The following is a 15,218-nucleotide window of genomic DNA, read 5'->3' on the forward strand; positions in this document are numbered from 1 at the left end:
TCAGAGTAAAGCAGTGTTCCCTGATTTCAGAGGGAACCTTTTGTGTTTCAGTTTGTGCCCATTGCCTCGGGTCCTGTCACTGGGCATCACCACTCCCTCTATGCCCACTCCCTTAAGAAATATACATTAGCAGGATCCCCTGATCCTTCTCTTCTCCAGGCTGAACAGTCCCAGATCTCTCAGCCTGTCTTCACAGAGCAGATGCTCCAGGCCCTTCATCGTCTTTGTCACCCTTTGTTTCACTTGCTTCAGTCTTGAACTGGGAAGCCCAGAACCAGATGCAGAACGCCAAGTAAGGCTCTCCCAGTGAAGAGTAAAGAGGAAGGAAATCAATGCCTCAGGCTGGTTTTCTGTGTTAAGAATATGACAAGTTATCACTCTTCTGTTCTGACGGGAGTATATCTGAAAGTTCCTGTAATGTTGAATTTTCTTTTTTTCTTTGAGTCTTAGGGCAAAGTAGAGACAAATTGAAAACTCAATCTTCAATCAGCAAAATGAAACAAACTTCCATCTTGAACACTCAATTTTGGCAGCCTGTGCTAAGTGCAATGACAATTTCCAAGGTATCTCAAACATCTAGACTGCCTGGGTCCATTTTCTAAAGGTCATCTTAGCAACTTCAATTACAGGGTGATAACTTTGAAGCACAAGGAATTTCCAGGTATGTTTGTTCTGCACCCACCAGCTAGACCTGGAGATCAGCAAACTAATTACTGTGCAGTGCATACGCTACACTTGAGTATTTGAACTGCACTCTTTTTGCATTTTCAGAAAAAAGCCTCCAGTCATCATGTTTCCATAGTGGGATAATGTATTACTATTATTCATATGATAGCCAGAGGTTTTTTCTGTTATATTTGAAAAGTATTGATTTTTCTGAATTTGCTACAAATTCAGAACTAGTAATGGAGATCTGAATTTGACCCAATGGGGGCAGAATCTATGATTTTCTATATGTGTAATCAACCATGAATCATTTTTATCTTTTGGGTATAATATTAGCTCTATACTTTATGCAAATTCATGCAAAATAAGATAATAAAATCCTTCTATGCTGTCCTACAGATGTCTTTCAATATACTACGCTTCCTAACTCTGAAACTATGTCACTCTTAGACACTGACTTTTCTCAATAGATATTGCAACCTCCAATAAATTGTATCATGTTTTTTTTTAATTTAAGTCAGATTTTAACTCCTGTATTTAGAGGTCAAATGCTAATATATTAACTTAATCCATTACAATGCCCTGAATATATTGAGCTGATATATTTCTCAGGTAGTTTGTTTAGATTAGACAGAGTTTCAATGTTCTCATTTAGAACTAATACTCACAAGAGGGATCAGTGATGAAATGAGACTAATATAGCAAATTGCGCTGTTCAAATGAATGCAGCATGGGAAGGTGAAATTATTTTTTTATTAAATGATTGTGCTATAATGAAAGATATTTCTTGTATTGTTTAACTTAAAATATTTGTGACATTATGCTAATTGGTTTAGCCAAACATACTGTTGAACTTCAAATCAGACCAAAGTTTGTGCATAAACACTTGGTGCCGACAGGAATAAATCTACCACTTACTGGAGAAGAGACCCAACATCTGCTATGTGCCCTCACTTGCTTGCTAAATTTGTACCAGATGCTGAGACAAACTCTGGCTTAGGGAATAATGACTGGAAGTAAGCCAAATGAGAAGATAGAAACATAACCTTAACCTTGAGAGTGCCATCATAAGGGTTTCTTAATATAAAAAAGCAGTAAACTAACTTAGAAATTACAGTACAGTATAATCTTACACAAAGAATTGGATACTTCTTTATATAATAACCCCTTATCTAAAGTACTTCAAACTGGTTTATTTCCTTCTAAAACCTTGGAGGAAATATTATTTACTTTTATAGGATTCACATAGTGGATGATGAAATCTTGAAAAAAAACCTAAATACAAATAACCATGGTAATGAATTCCAAATGAGTATATCACGTTTTATCTACATAAAAGCCAGTGGCGGAAAACATTCAGAAAAATCTGCTTAATATACATTTTCTTAATTGTGAGAATCAATGTGCTTCTTCTCACTACATTAGTTCTTTATTCTCTGAGAAATCACAGGATATGGAGAGTAAAAATGGGTGGGAGGAAAAGAGTAAGAGAGATTGTATTTACCTGAGAATTCCTGGATTTGAGAATCTTCCACTTCAAACAACAATTCATCATGGATCTGGGCAATTAACCTGAAAAATTCCAAAGACATCAGATAATATATGCAAAAAAAAATTTAACAGTGCTTTGCATTCAAGGGTAAGTTAAAGTAAAAAAAAATCCAAAGAAAATTAAAAAATCATTAATGGACTTAAGAATTGCCCCTCCCTAAATTCTGGAAACATAAAGACTATGGCTGTAAACCCAAATTGTGCTTGCCAGCTTAAAAATGTCATTTATAAATGACAAGGTATTATTTAAAGTTAACATAATTTGCAGAAAAACGCAAGAAATTATGCAGACAGATGTTTTGTTAATACAGCTTGTTTTTTTTAATTGGATATAAAGAAGAAAGTCTTCCTCATGAGGGTGGTGAAGCAGAAGAACTGGTTGCTCAGAGAATTTGTGGATGCCCCATCCTTGGCAGTGCTCAAGGCCAGGTTGGATGGGGCTCTGAGCAACCTGGGATAGTGCAAGGTGTCCCTGCCCAGGGCAGGGGGTCGAACAAGGTGGTCTTTATGGTCCCTTCCAACACAAACCATTCTGTGATTCCATGATTTAAATTAAATGTCACTTGTAGACTTTTCTCAATACTTTTTCTTAATAATAGCAGTTATTCAAGTAAATAATTCTTTACAAATGGCTGAAACATCAGTATGGTTATGACTTATAACTTTTCACAGCTTCTTAAGATAGTTTCACGCTGCCTTAAATTACAATGTGACATTGACTAAGTGTGGTGAGCTCTAATAATAGATCTTAAATTATTAGTCACTTACAACACAGTCAGAAGCAGAGTGAAACAGATTAACATATTTTTAATAGGAAATTAGGACACAAGACACAAAAAAGAAATAGATGAAAAGACCAGGATCATCTATAGCAAGAGAATACTGTTACATGAAAGTTGTAATTTCTAATTCAAGTAAATTAATTAAAGCACGAGTGTCCTCATAACCATTGAAATGACATGCAAAAGGTATAAATCAGAACAGTGAATATTAAAGATGAATAAACAGTCAATCAATGAAGTAAGTGAAAATAATTCCATTTATTAAACCAGTGTAATAAAAACATGCTCGATTGGTAATTGTTCCAGAGTAGTGTCTCATGTCTTCAGTCAGGATTAAAGCAACCCATATTCTGAATATTTCGTAAGGAAAGAAGAACTTACAATATACATAAAAACTTCATCATAAATTTATCAAGATTTAGGAATGAAAGATTTGGATTTTCAAAACCTCTCAGCATTGTAACAACTGATCACCTCACCTTCATCCTAAAAGTAAAACAGGAGGAGCAGGGTTGGACCAGAATTAAGTGCTACCTGATGTGTGTCCGAAAACCCATGGAAGCAATGTAAATTAACTGAAATTTTCTCTCTGGACAGCAAAATAGATTTGATACAACTCTACATGCTCCAGTTCACCTACTGAACACAGCCCAGCTCCTTTATCTTAGCTCTCCATCTAAAGGATCCTGTTTCTCATTCACATCATCCTGAACAGCACAGCCCATCAGCTCAGTTGCATTGCATTGATTAATTTGAAGTTCAGGACCGTGCTCTGTCTGCTAAATACAGAACTAGAAGCTGCCATTGCTGGTTCTCTGTCTAACTCTGCTGCTCTCCTAACCAATGCCTTCAGTGAGAAAATGGGAATAATACTTCTGAGATCTAAGAAATAAGTATTTCTAATACACTTCTATTTTCAAATGAAAGATGTAATGGAAGATTTAATTAACACTAAACATGATTTCCCAGACTAATGCCAATAGGTGAAATAGTACGCACTATCTCCTCCTTAATGTTCATCAAACAAGATAGATATTTTTGATGATGTTTTATCTCTTTTTCTTACACATTTCACAGCAAATAATGAGTTTTGGTCTTACAGTACAAGGCCACCTGTATTTTTTCAGGCTTGCTTAACTAATAACACTTGCATGCAATATGCTGTTCCACAGAAGGATGCATTCAATTTGACATCAATAAAGATGAAAAAAAACCCAAAGCAATTTGTACATTCAAAATTTACAGTTTTCACCATTCTCCTGCATGCTCCCACCCAGCCATTGCATAGTGTGAGCAAAAGAAGTCTGAAAAAGCCCCTATACTTTTGCTTAATAGCTTAATTGAATTCTTCACTTTGAAGGAATATTGCAATAGCAAGCTCCTCTCATTATCTTGTGCTAGAAGGTATGGTCAACTGGATTAGAAACTGCAAACCAGGCAGAGACTAGTATGTTTTTAATTTTACAGATTATAAGAACGCCTTTGATTTAGAAACTAGTATTTTACTATGTTCTTGCCAAACTGAAAATTAGGCATCATTTTTGATGAATACGCATATGATTTCCTTTACTGAGAAACATGATTTGCATCTGAGCATGCAAGTGGTGTGGAACTAGAAATAGTGTTACAGCCTGACCCTTCAAATGCAGGAATATTTCTGTGACTGCCAGTCTGAACATGGCTTTTGAGACCACTTTAGTGTGCTCAGCATACAATAGCCATCTTAAACTACTATGCTGCACTGTAGAATTTTAAAAAGAAATCTTTTTTTTTATTTTCTTAACATTACATTGATCATTCTTCCAGTTTCCTATAAAGCAACATAGGGACTAAATTCTCAGGCCTCCAATGGATTCACCCAGCTATTACTACTATATCATAATCATTGATGAATTATATATGCCAAAACTAATTAAAGTGTTCTCAACTTTTTTTCCATAGTATTCTATTTATGAAGCCATATTGTTAGAGCACGCTTTTCCCTAGTACCAGGCCAGTTGTCTAAGAACAGAACTAATGAGGATTTTGTTTGTTACTGGAAATCAATATATTCCAGATCTGGACTCCTCTGTTCTAAAGTACAGAATTCAAGGTTTTCCACGACTACTTCAAACACCTAGAAATAATTACACTATTGCACTGACCTCAACAAAACAGCTGTTACCTTATTAGTGAGCAACTCTATGTTTCTTTATCATTAAAGGAAACAACGTTCTGTCAAAACTCGAAAAAAGAGCACTGTGGCAGGACATGCTGCAGGCACCAGTGTAGGTATATTCACTAGAAGAGGCCAGTGTAGGAGAGGGGGAAAAACAGACAGGATTGTCATAGTAGTCTTCATCAGAAGGAGGTTTTTAACAGTGACATGCGATGCTTCAGGACGTTACAATGTGCCAAGAGATGCTCAAACTAATTAAATTCATGATTCTTCTACAGACAAGGGACTAAGGCTGGTTCTGACCTAGATGTTCTCAATTCACATTTGGAAAGCCCCAGCTCTGTGTGTTGACTCTGTGGGGGTGCCACCTCCCAAAACAGCTACCTGAAGTTAGACAGAGATAAACCTTCTGTACATTTTTGTGATATATTTTTTGCATCCCCAGGGAAATTTTTACTGCTGTTAACAACACATACAAAGCATAACATGGTTTAAGTTTCCAGACTGGTCTGTAGGAAGATAATATAAAATATAAAACACCAAGAATTTAGTGGTGGACTTGGCAGTGCCCGGTTAACAGTTGGACTCAATGACCTTAGAGGTATTTTCCAAACTAACTGATTCTATGATTCTCTATTGCATTGAGTTGTCTGTTTTAAGAACTTGAATAGAAAATAAATTAAAATAAGGTTTAAAACTGGGCAACTAGAAAAGTTTTAAAAAAGAGGGTTTGATCATCATGTATAATAAAGCAGGACTCAATGATCTTAAAAGTCTTTTCCAACCTAACTGATACTATAATTCTGTAAGGAATTGAGGGCACCTTATTCTGACCAAGAGCCAGGCTGAGAGCCCAGACTAAAATTTAAGATGGTTCCTGTTGCAAACTCCTACATCTTCAGAGAAAAATGGTGCAGGAAAAGATGACAGGTCTGATTCTGAACTAGAGCACTCCAGTGTAAAATTTCCACAACAAATGACATATTTTACCTCTGACTTGAAGATGCACTGAGAATTAAGTCATATCTGAACAGAGATTTCCTAAAGCAAAAGGATTTTCTTTGGAAAAGGAGCGAAGAAGATTAATTATTTTAAATCCTTCATAACTCAATGGTTTGAGCAAAAATTCTAGTGAAAAAATTCCTATAATATATCTTGAGAATTTAAAACAATGTTAGTAGCTAAGTATTTATATAAGAACATTAAAAATATAAACATTAAAGAGTTACTAAAAGTACACCACTTTAAATAGGGCATTAATGATCACTTGGTAGCATAATAAACTTTGAAATACTTTTAAAAAATATTCTATAAAATATTTCTTAAAATATTTTTTAATATTTCTCATGTTCTATTCCCACAAGGTTATCATCTTATTTAAAAAAGGACTATACCTTTGCATTGAAATGAAAGTCAGACAACAGCTATCAGATTTTATATCCCAAATATTGATATCCTTGTCTCTCATCCTATGTTATTCCCCTTTTTTGATATAATCAAACCAATCAATAAAATAATAATCCAACTAGTAATACCACATTTTTTGTTTTGAATTTGAAACCAATAAATGCCTAAGGCGAGACCTCAAAATTGCAGATATGGGAGTACACAGATATGGGAGTTAAAAGCTTTGCATATGAAGTTTAAAAACAAACCCATAAAGTATAAAAACTGTTAAGTGGTTAGGAAAAAAAAATAAAACCAATAAGGTGTTTTGAAATCAGACAAATGGGGGAACATGGAAAAAAAAGCAAAACCCAAGTCATCAAAACCAAAAAACAAATGGAAATATGTTTCAAGTTTTTTAAATTAAAGAAAAGAATTTAATCACTTGAAAAATTGACACATTCACACTTAATAAAGTACTATTTAATAAAATAAAATATTGACTTAAAAGGCACGTAATGAAACATTTTGCCAGAAAAAAGCCAGAATGGCTGCTCATGTAACAAACATTTGCACGGATTTCAAGAACATTTAGAAATGATGACATACAATAATTTTGTGGGACAACTTTTAAATCATACATTTCAGAACTTAGACTCATCCCCACAAGCAGAGGAAGATGAAAAGACAGACAGGCTACTCTACTACAAATCTTACACCCCCCTCCTGAAGCATCTGCTACCGGCCACACTCAGTGATAATGGACCAGATGGAAGCTGGATCAAATTCCTCCTAGAAATATCTACGTTCCCTATACTGAAACACTATTCATTTATTTTCTGAAACGACTAATAATACCTGTGGTTTGTGCCACGGTTTCCCCACAGAAGCCTACAGATTCTAGTGGACACAATGCCTATTGTCATTTAAGTAAGGAACAAGATTATTAGCATATTGTAATATTTTGTAGAATTTTCCCTTTTAAAATGTTTTTTGAAGCTGCACCTATGTGGATTCGTAATGTTGCAATATAAAAGTTATAGCTTAGGATATATATCATGCCTGAATAGATGTTACTTGCATTAACTTTAAGCTACCTCTTTCAGTGTTTTCATTATGAAGATCAAATTATATTAACATTTTAACCATAAAAAATCAGCTAGCCAGTGAAATGGGTTTTCTCAGCAGCTACATCATGAAGACTGGGAAACTGAACAGATGGCTAATTAAAGATAATAGAATTTTTGCATGTATCCAAAATGTTTGAAAACATACCAATCTAAAAGGTGACCTACAAAAGGGTTTCACAAATGAAATGTATTTATTTGCGTTGAATGTCTTACATAAAGGAATAATGAAAAACCTGCTACACCATGCATGTCCTTTTTGGCTATGATATTTCAGCATATTAAATATACTTGGCTCTTTCTATAAAGAATAACTTAATCTGACTTGCACTGGCTCACTGAGAATGAAGTGTTCAGGTAACAGCTCACCATCTTGTGGATACATGCAAAATACTGCTTTGAGGAAAGGGATGATTTTTCTAAGTTACAGCTTGTATAGAAATTCAATGTTATTTGGCTACTTTGGGAGGAAAAGAGCTACATATTGGACAACAGCTATGGAGAATGCAATATGACCTTGGAAGTTTCCTTCTGCTACAGAAACAAAAGCATTTGTCTGTGAAACAACAATCTTATTTTCCTCTCAAGCAGAATCTAAAACTTATCTTTTCCTTGTGGTTCAATTTCTCCAGTATTAGGCTAAGGATAAAAGTTAACCATTTTGCTAGAGTTAATACATTAAGGAAGTTTGGGCATATACTGAGTGGGAATATCAGAGCAAAAAGCATTTATTTGAAAATCCTGGTAAACTGGTAGAAAAGAAACATGAGTAAAAACAGTTCTTTAACTCCTGAAGAAACAGATAAAGGGACATAAGATTTACTCCCAGAATTAAAGAAGACCAACACTCATAGCAGCAGCACTAAGAATTTTATTTAATGTATTTGTTTCAAACTATGATGTAATCAGGAAGTTGGGTTTATTAATATGCTCTCTTGTATGAATCTGAGAGATTATAAGCAGTTTATAAAGTAATAAATTAAACAATACAGTAATAATAAAGTAAATAATAAATAATAAAGAAAAGTAATTGAATCCCTACACACCTTATAAAAATGCCTCTAGATTCTTGTGTTGAACTAAAACTGAAGCCACTTTCAAGAAATGAATCATTTGTGATTTGTCATGACTTGTACCTGAAAAAAATGCAGGTCACATAAGACAATACTTGTTGCTGGGACAGTAAGAGCTGTTTCTAACTGATTTAGCTGTAAAAGTGAGTTGCATTTACAGCTTACCAGCACAGAAAATCATTAGGTTGATTAAGGTGTTCGTTCCTTGAGGAAGAGATACAGAACTCCAACATCCACTGCTGTTGAAAAGCACCTGGGACCAACCAAGGAAATAAACCTGTTGCTTTTATTTTCTGGTGGTTTCTCCTTTTCAGATCACTCCTTTATATTTGGCCTGTGGTTGAACCTGTCTTTTTAACTAGGCTCCAGACATGCTGAGAAGTAAAGCTGTGTGTTTGTGGCACATGTCCAGTGCTGAAGGAACAATAATTTCGTGCAAAAGCAGAATTGGTGGATCCACACCAAATTACTCAATAATTCTGTAGACTTGTCAAAATTCACGTGCATGTTGCTGAGATACTGAGAAGTCCATGTAATACCAGGTAGACTCTGGGTAACATCAGTGCTTCTTCAGCTTAAAAAAATGAAATATGTACAAGCAATGCTATAGGCAGCAATTCCTTCACAGTTCTCCAGCATCCTTCTCTCTCACCAAATTTCCATGTGACTGTCACTGCAGTAATGTTTTAAACACCGAAAAGAACTACAACTGTCTATCTGAGTTCACCAAGTTTACCTTTGCACTCTTATCAAATCCATAAATCTTTCTTTCAGCTGCTACTGTATGCCTTGATCTCATTTCAGAAGTTTCTCTGCTATCATTTGTCTGCAGGAAACATCATGTGGAGGTTCTGTGGATTGCATCAGACAGGTAAAAGCTGGCACTTCAATAATTTATGCTAGTAGCACATTTTCAGTGAGCAACTTGGCCAGCAGCAGCAGAACAACATCTTAAGAAAGATCTATGTAATATGGGAGAAGTCTGAAAAATTTTTATTACTTGTCAGCACCACACAAAATGCAGAGATATTAACACTGATGCCAGTAGTCAACCCATGCTAATATTAGATCTGTATTATATATGTTACATTTAATACTACTTTTCCTGATTTCTGTAAAATCGAGTCCAACTGATTGACTTATTATTGTCAACCACATAAGCTGCTAGGCTGGTATTTGAGTTAAAGGATAAAGAAACATAAAGGGAAAAATGAGCCTGCTAATTGACAGAATAGATCAGTCACAGTGGAATATACTGCTCCATCAAGCACACCTCTGTGATGAAGCAACATGAAAATGTAACCTCATCACCTTTCTGACTTCCAAATACAGTATCATATGTGCAAACAATAACTGAAAATCTACTGACTGCTAGTCACACAAAAATGAAGCTTCACACTATTGGGTCAGAGCTTACTCACTGCTGAACAGCCTCCAGCACAGGAACAATGAATGCAGTGTTGTAAGTGAAGACTGCAAGCATACCTGCAAACTAACACTAAAACTGTAAGAATTTATTTAGAATTACTTTTTCTTTATTTCTAACATAAAGAAGACAAAATGTTGAGCGTTAGGCAAAACCTAGCTATGCTTAATAGGATATTGTCTCCCAGTGTAAATGTTCATAATCACTTCTGAAGCATGTAAAAATGATTTTTCTCTTTGATATGCTGTTCAAAGTGAAAATCCCATTTCCAAAATTAGAAATTCTAACAGGGAAATAAAGATACTTACAAGGGGATGAAGATACAAGAAAAGATAGTAGTGCGCTATCTTTGGAATGAATATGATCTGATGGGATGATAATAGGAGATTGATTATATTTCTCATTTTGCAAGAGCTACTGTACATTCCCACTGTTACAATAGCACCAATTATGTCCACGCTTCCTTTCAACAATATTTTTCAAAAGGCTTTATAAAGGATGTTAGAATCATTATCCTGACCTGACTGATAAGAAAATCAAGAAACAGACCACTGAAAAAATAACTAACTGAATGTCACCTGACAGACAAGCAGAAACACAATATTTCAAGTTTCAGTCCCATACACCTTTGCCAAGATCCTTCTGATGTTTTGCAATGCCACTGTCCAAGCAGGGAAATGTTCACGGAATTTATAAAGGCATTGATTGTGCTTTTCTGACAAGCCTGGCCTGTAAGTACCTACTAAATATTACAGCAAGGAGCCATTATTGACTACTAAAACACTCTCCTCTAGCAAAGCCATCCTGTTGTTAACTGCTGGCAGAAGTTCAAAACCCCTGTTTAAAACAGTCTATCCTTTATAAATGCCCCTGCAGTGTTGGTCTTTTCCAGCTGTGATATTTATGATAGGAACAAGCAGGATAGGCAGTGATGTTTTTCTGTTATCTGGTGTAACCATTCCCCTATGCTTTCACAACACCAGGAATTTCAACATGTACAGCTCCAATACTTCTCCATGTCTGTTACCTCCTTAGCCGTTTGGTGACATTACTTCTTTAAAAGAAATAGTTTTGAGAAAGAAAAACCCCAGTAAAATTTTCTGCTGAGAGAAAAAAACATTGACAAGCTTAATCAGACATGACATTAGTAGCAATAAACTTTGGCTTTCTCAGAATTACAACAAACAGCCAGTAGTTGAACCTAAAGATCTGTGTGCCAGGCAGGAACTACAGAATGTAGTATGTTCTTTGCCCTTGCACCACCTCCACTTGCCTCCTCCACTAAAGGCTGTTGGTGGCTCCTCTATCACTCATCTAAATCAGTTATGCCTGCTATTGCTGCAGAAATGTTCATCCATACCACACCTGACAGATTCTGGGCTCTTCATTCAAGTCAGGTAGCAAAATGATTTATAATCAGTGCAGACAATTTGCCTGAAAGTGTACAATGCAATATATGATAGTGCATCATCCAACATTTAATGCATAAATGTATCAATGTCTGAGTGCACGCAGGATCTCCACCGAAGAACAATTTCCCTTTTCAGATTTGTAGTAGTGGGCTACTTACTTTTTTTTTTTAAATAATGTAGTATTTTGCTTAAAAAGTTGCAAGAACATTTAAGAGTCACTTAGAAGTTGTTTTATTTTTAGCATAGGAACGAGTCCAACTACTTTGAATTTAACAAATTGAACTTTTATTTGTAATTAGAACATTTATTTTCAAATATTGATCAAATAAGACAACACTGCTGTGTGCAAATGATACACACACTAACACACACAAATTACTTATAGGGTTAGATAATATCCATAATTGCCAAGTATATTTGGAAGGACAAACTCTATTTCTATGTACTGAGCTAAACACCCACAGAAGTCCTCAATGCGTGATTGCTACAGCTAATTATCATCTATCTTCTGTTGCAGATGACAACAGAAACATAGATGTTCTGCACTACTTGCACTATTCTGCTTTTGTCTGAACGTCTACTGCACCAATTCATGTTCTACTGGATTGTTTGCTACAAAACCTTTGCATTACCAAAGATGAGAAACCAGTTATTTGGGTTTTTTTCTACATGTTTGACTTCAAAGTCTCTTTCTATTGCAGCAAATAATAATGCTCACTGGCTGTCTGGACCAACTTCTCCACAGGAAAAGTAGACTTCATTATTTCTGCTACTGGCATAAAACTCTCTGAGGACATTCTGTGATCTCCCATCCGACTCTGAGCAGTCATAACAGAAGAGAATCATGATGACTGAGCTTTTCTTTAAAGAAAAGCCATCTATGCAAGAATAAAAAAATGTTCATTTATTTTGCTTGAGCACTGGTTTCCTGATTCCTGTTTTTTTTCCCAGCCCATTGAATGTTCAATTCCCACTGTACAATACACTCAAATACAGGAAGGATATGATCAGTGGGCTGGATTTCAAAGGTGCAGAACTACAACTGAATTAGATCTGACCAAGTTTAAATGACCCCAGGGCACTTCAACGCCTTGGGATGCATTTGCAGATCTAGTCATTTAAGCACAAAGATATAACTTTAAATGTATAAAACCATTCCACATGTCCTTGCTTATTAAAAGATTCAGAGGTACACATGGTAGTTCTAGAGCTGCTTAAAACACCAGAAACATATTCACTTCAAGTAATTTTGTTTTAAAACCAAACAATTTCGCAGTCATTCATTACTAACCTGGCTGTTAAAGTTGGAGAAGTGACAACAGAGGCAAAAATCTTCACCATAGCCATTTTACAAAGATCAGCTGCAGAGCCTGTGAAAGAAAGTGATCTGTTTTTAATTGAAAGCATGCAAAAGGAAAATGCTCTTCTTCAGACTATGGCATAGGAACAACAAACATCAGAAGATTCTGAATCATAAGAATTTTCAAAACTAGCAGATTTGGTTAATGTAATATGTGAAACAGATTATAAGATAAATAAATAACAGAGGAAGTAATTATATGTTAATTAAAACTAGAAAATAACAATATGAAATTTTGTGCTAATTAAAGATGAATTTATCATTCATGACTATATGTTGAAAAATTGCTTTCTATAAAAAAGGTAAGAAATTATCTATCTCTAAGCTTTAATTAAAATTTACCTATTAATCAATTAAAATTTAATGTCACAAAAGGTCAGAACATTGTTTCAGAGCTGCATTTCAATTTGGAGCCTTAATTTTGCACTTTTTGGTATTTCCATGTGTATGTAATGTAATTCATTACATTACACTGTTAAGAGCAGTGGTGCATAAAGCAGTGTCATGGCCCAGAATAGATGACACGTCTGGTCATCAAGGGGCAGAAAAATTCTCCAGACCTGCAGTTTGGTGAAGGGCTTTGTTCTGATCCGAACATTTTACACAACAGATTTATCTGCTAAAATATAGAAATAATCCTTTGAGTACAAGCAATAATCCTTCTTGTCCCATTAAACATCCTAAATATCCTAGATCATGGTCCTCTTTACAACCCTGTAACTCAATGAATTCTGAATTTTTTCTTCCAAATTATTTAACTTCCAGAATAAGGGCAGAGAACAGGTAGCCAGGTAGCCAACTGACAAGGATACTCTGCTGAGAGGTAATCAGAGAATCACAGAATATCTCCAATCAGAAGGGACACAGAGATCATCAAGTCCAACTCCCCAGCTTCCAGCTCCTTGCAGGACTCTAAATCTGAACCATATGGCTGAGAGCATTGTCCAGACACTCCTTGAACTCTGTCGGGCTTGGGGCTGTGACCACGGTCCTGGGGAGCCTCTTCCACTGCCCAGCCACCCTCTGGGTGAAGAACCTTATCCTGATATCCAACCTAAACCTCCCCTGACACAGCTTCATGCCATTCCCTCAGGACCTACAGCTGTTACTAGAGAAGGAGCTCAGCATCTCCCCCTCCACTCTCCCCTAGGAACCTGTAGACTGTGATGAGGTCACCCCACAACCTTCTCTTCTCCAGGCTGAACAACACAAGGGACCTCAGCTGCTCCTTGTGAGTCGTGTCCTCATGACCTTTCACTATCTTGGTGACTCTCCTCTGGACACAGTCTGACAGTTTGATGTCCTTCTGATATTGAGGCACCCAAAACTGCACACAGGATGTGAGGTGGGGCCACAGCAGTGCAGGGCAGAGTGGGACAATGACTGGTCAGTGAGGTTGTACCTGCTGTCCCCCAGTATACAGTGGAGCCTTTTGGCTAGGGAAGAATATCTGAGAGAACAAGGACAAAGGCTTAACATCTCTTCTTTCTCCACAGTCACCCACGACCAACTGCCTCCTCTGAACCCCGTGCTGAGACTGTTTTGCTCATTAACTCTACCACGTGCAGACCCTCAGCATCGAGATGGCGATGTCTGACTGCAGGCTTAGCCTCAAATACCCATCTTGTTTTCCTGTTCAAATGATGTGTCAAATTATTCAACACATCCCAAAAAGGGACAACTGATATCAAAAGTAAGAAAGGATGTTTCAGCAATGGTCAGGTAAATATCTTCTTAGTGATGGTGAGAAGAAAACTATACTGAGCATTTAGTACATCACAAAAGAGATGTTCTAGATATATTCTTGATGAAACATTGTAGAGGAATAAAATTTGAAACAATTATCAAAATAATTTTTACTGAAATATGATTTTTAGAGGTATCCTATTTTAAACTTTTAAAAAAGAAAATAATTATAAATAAATAATTAAAGATGAAATGAACTATTTGCTCTATGGGGATAGGTACAACTGAATAATAACTGAAGAATAATATGCTGTACATTGGTGAAAACTATTGAGCTGGAAAATACCCAAAAAGAGAAAAAATACTATGAAAGAAGTATGAGAAATTGTAATAATTCAAAGCTGCAATTCTACATTCCTCTCAATATTGTCATGCATCTGAAGTGTTCTACTTTCAGCTGCTGCTACCATAATCACAATGTAAATTACTTAAATTAATTAGACTATTAGGTATAACTATAAAACACATATTAAATGCAGTTTAGTACACTAAATGTGATAAAAGGTTTTATTATTTATAGTCTTCAAATAT

General features: G+C 35.7%; 1 protein-coding gene across 1 annotated transcript in view; it reads right to left on the reverse strand.

Moving 5' to 3' along the window:
* The window catches only part of POLN (DNA polymerase nu), an 83,144-nt gene that overhangs the window by 10,689 nt on the left and 57,237 nt on the right, over nucleotides 1–15,218 (reverse strand). Inside the window, exons 19-20 of the mRNA XM_014895179.2 lie at nucleotides 12,873–12,951; nucleotides 2,171–2,238 (exon numbers count right to left, since the gene is read on the reverse strand). Of these exons, the coding sequence (XP_014750665.2) occupies nucleotides 2,171–2,238; nucleotides 12,873–12,951 (147 nt within the window). The remainder of the gene's footprint in view (nucleotides 1–2,170; nucleotides 2,239–12,872; nucleotides 12,952–15,218) is intronic.

This window comes from Sturnus vulgaris, chromosome 4, assembly GCF_052056855.1.
Source record: "Sturnus vulgaris isolate bStuVul1 chromosome 4, bStuVul1.hap1, whole genome shotgun sequence".
NCBI lineage: Eukaryota > Metazoa > Chordata > Aves > Passeriformes > Sturnidae > Sturnus > Sturnus vulgaris.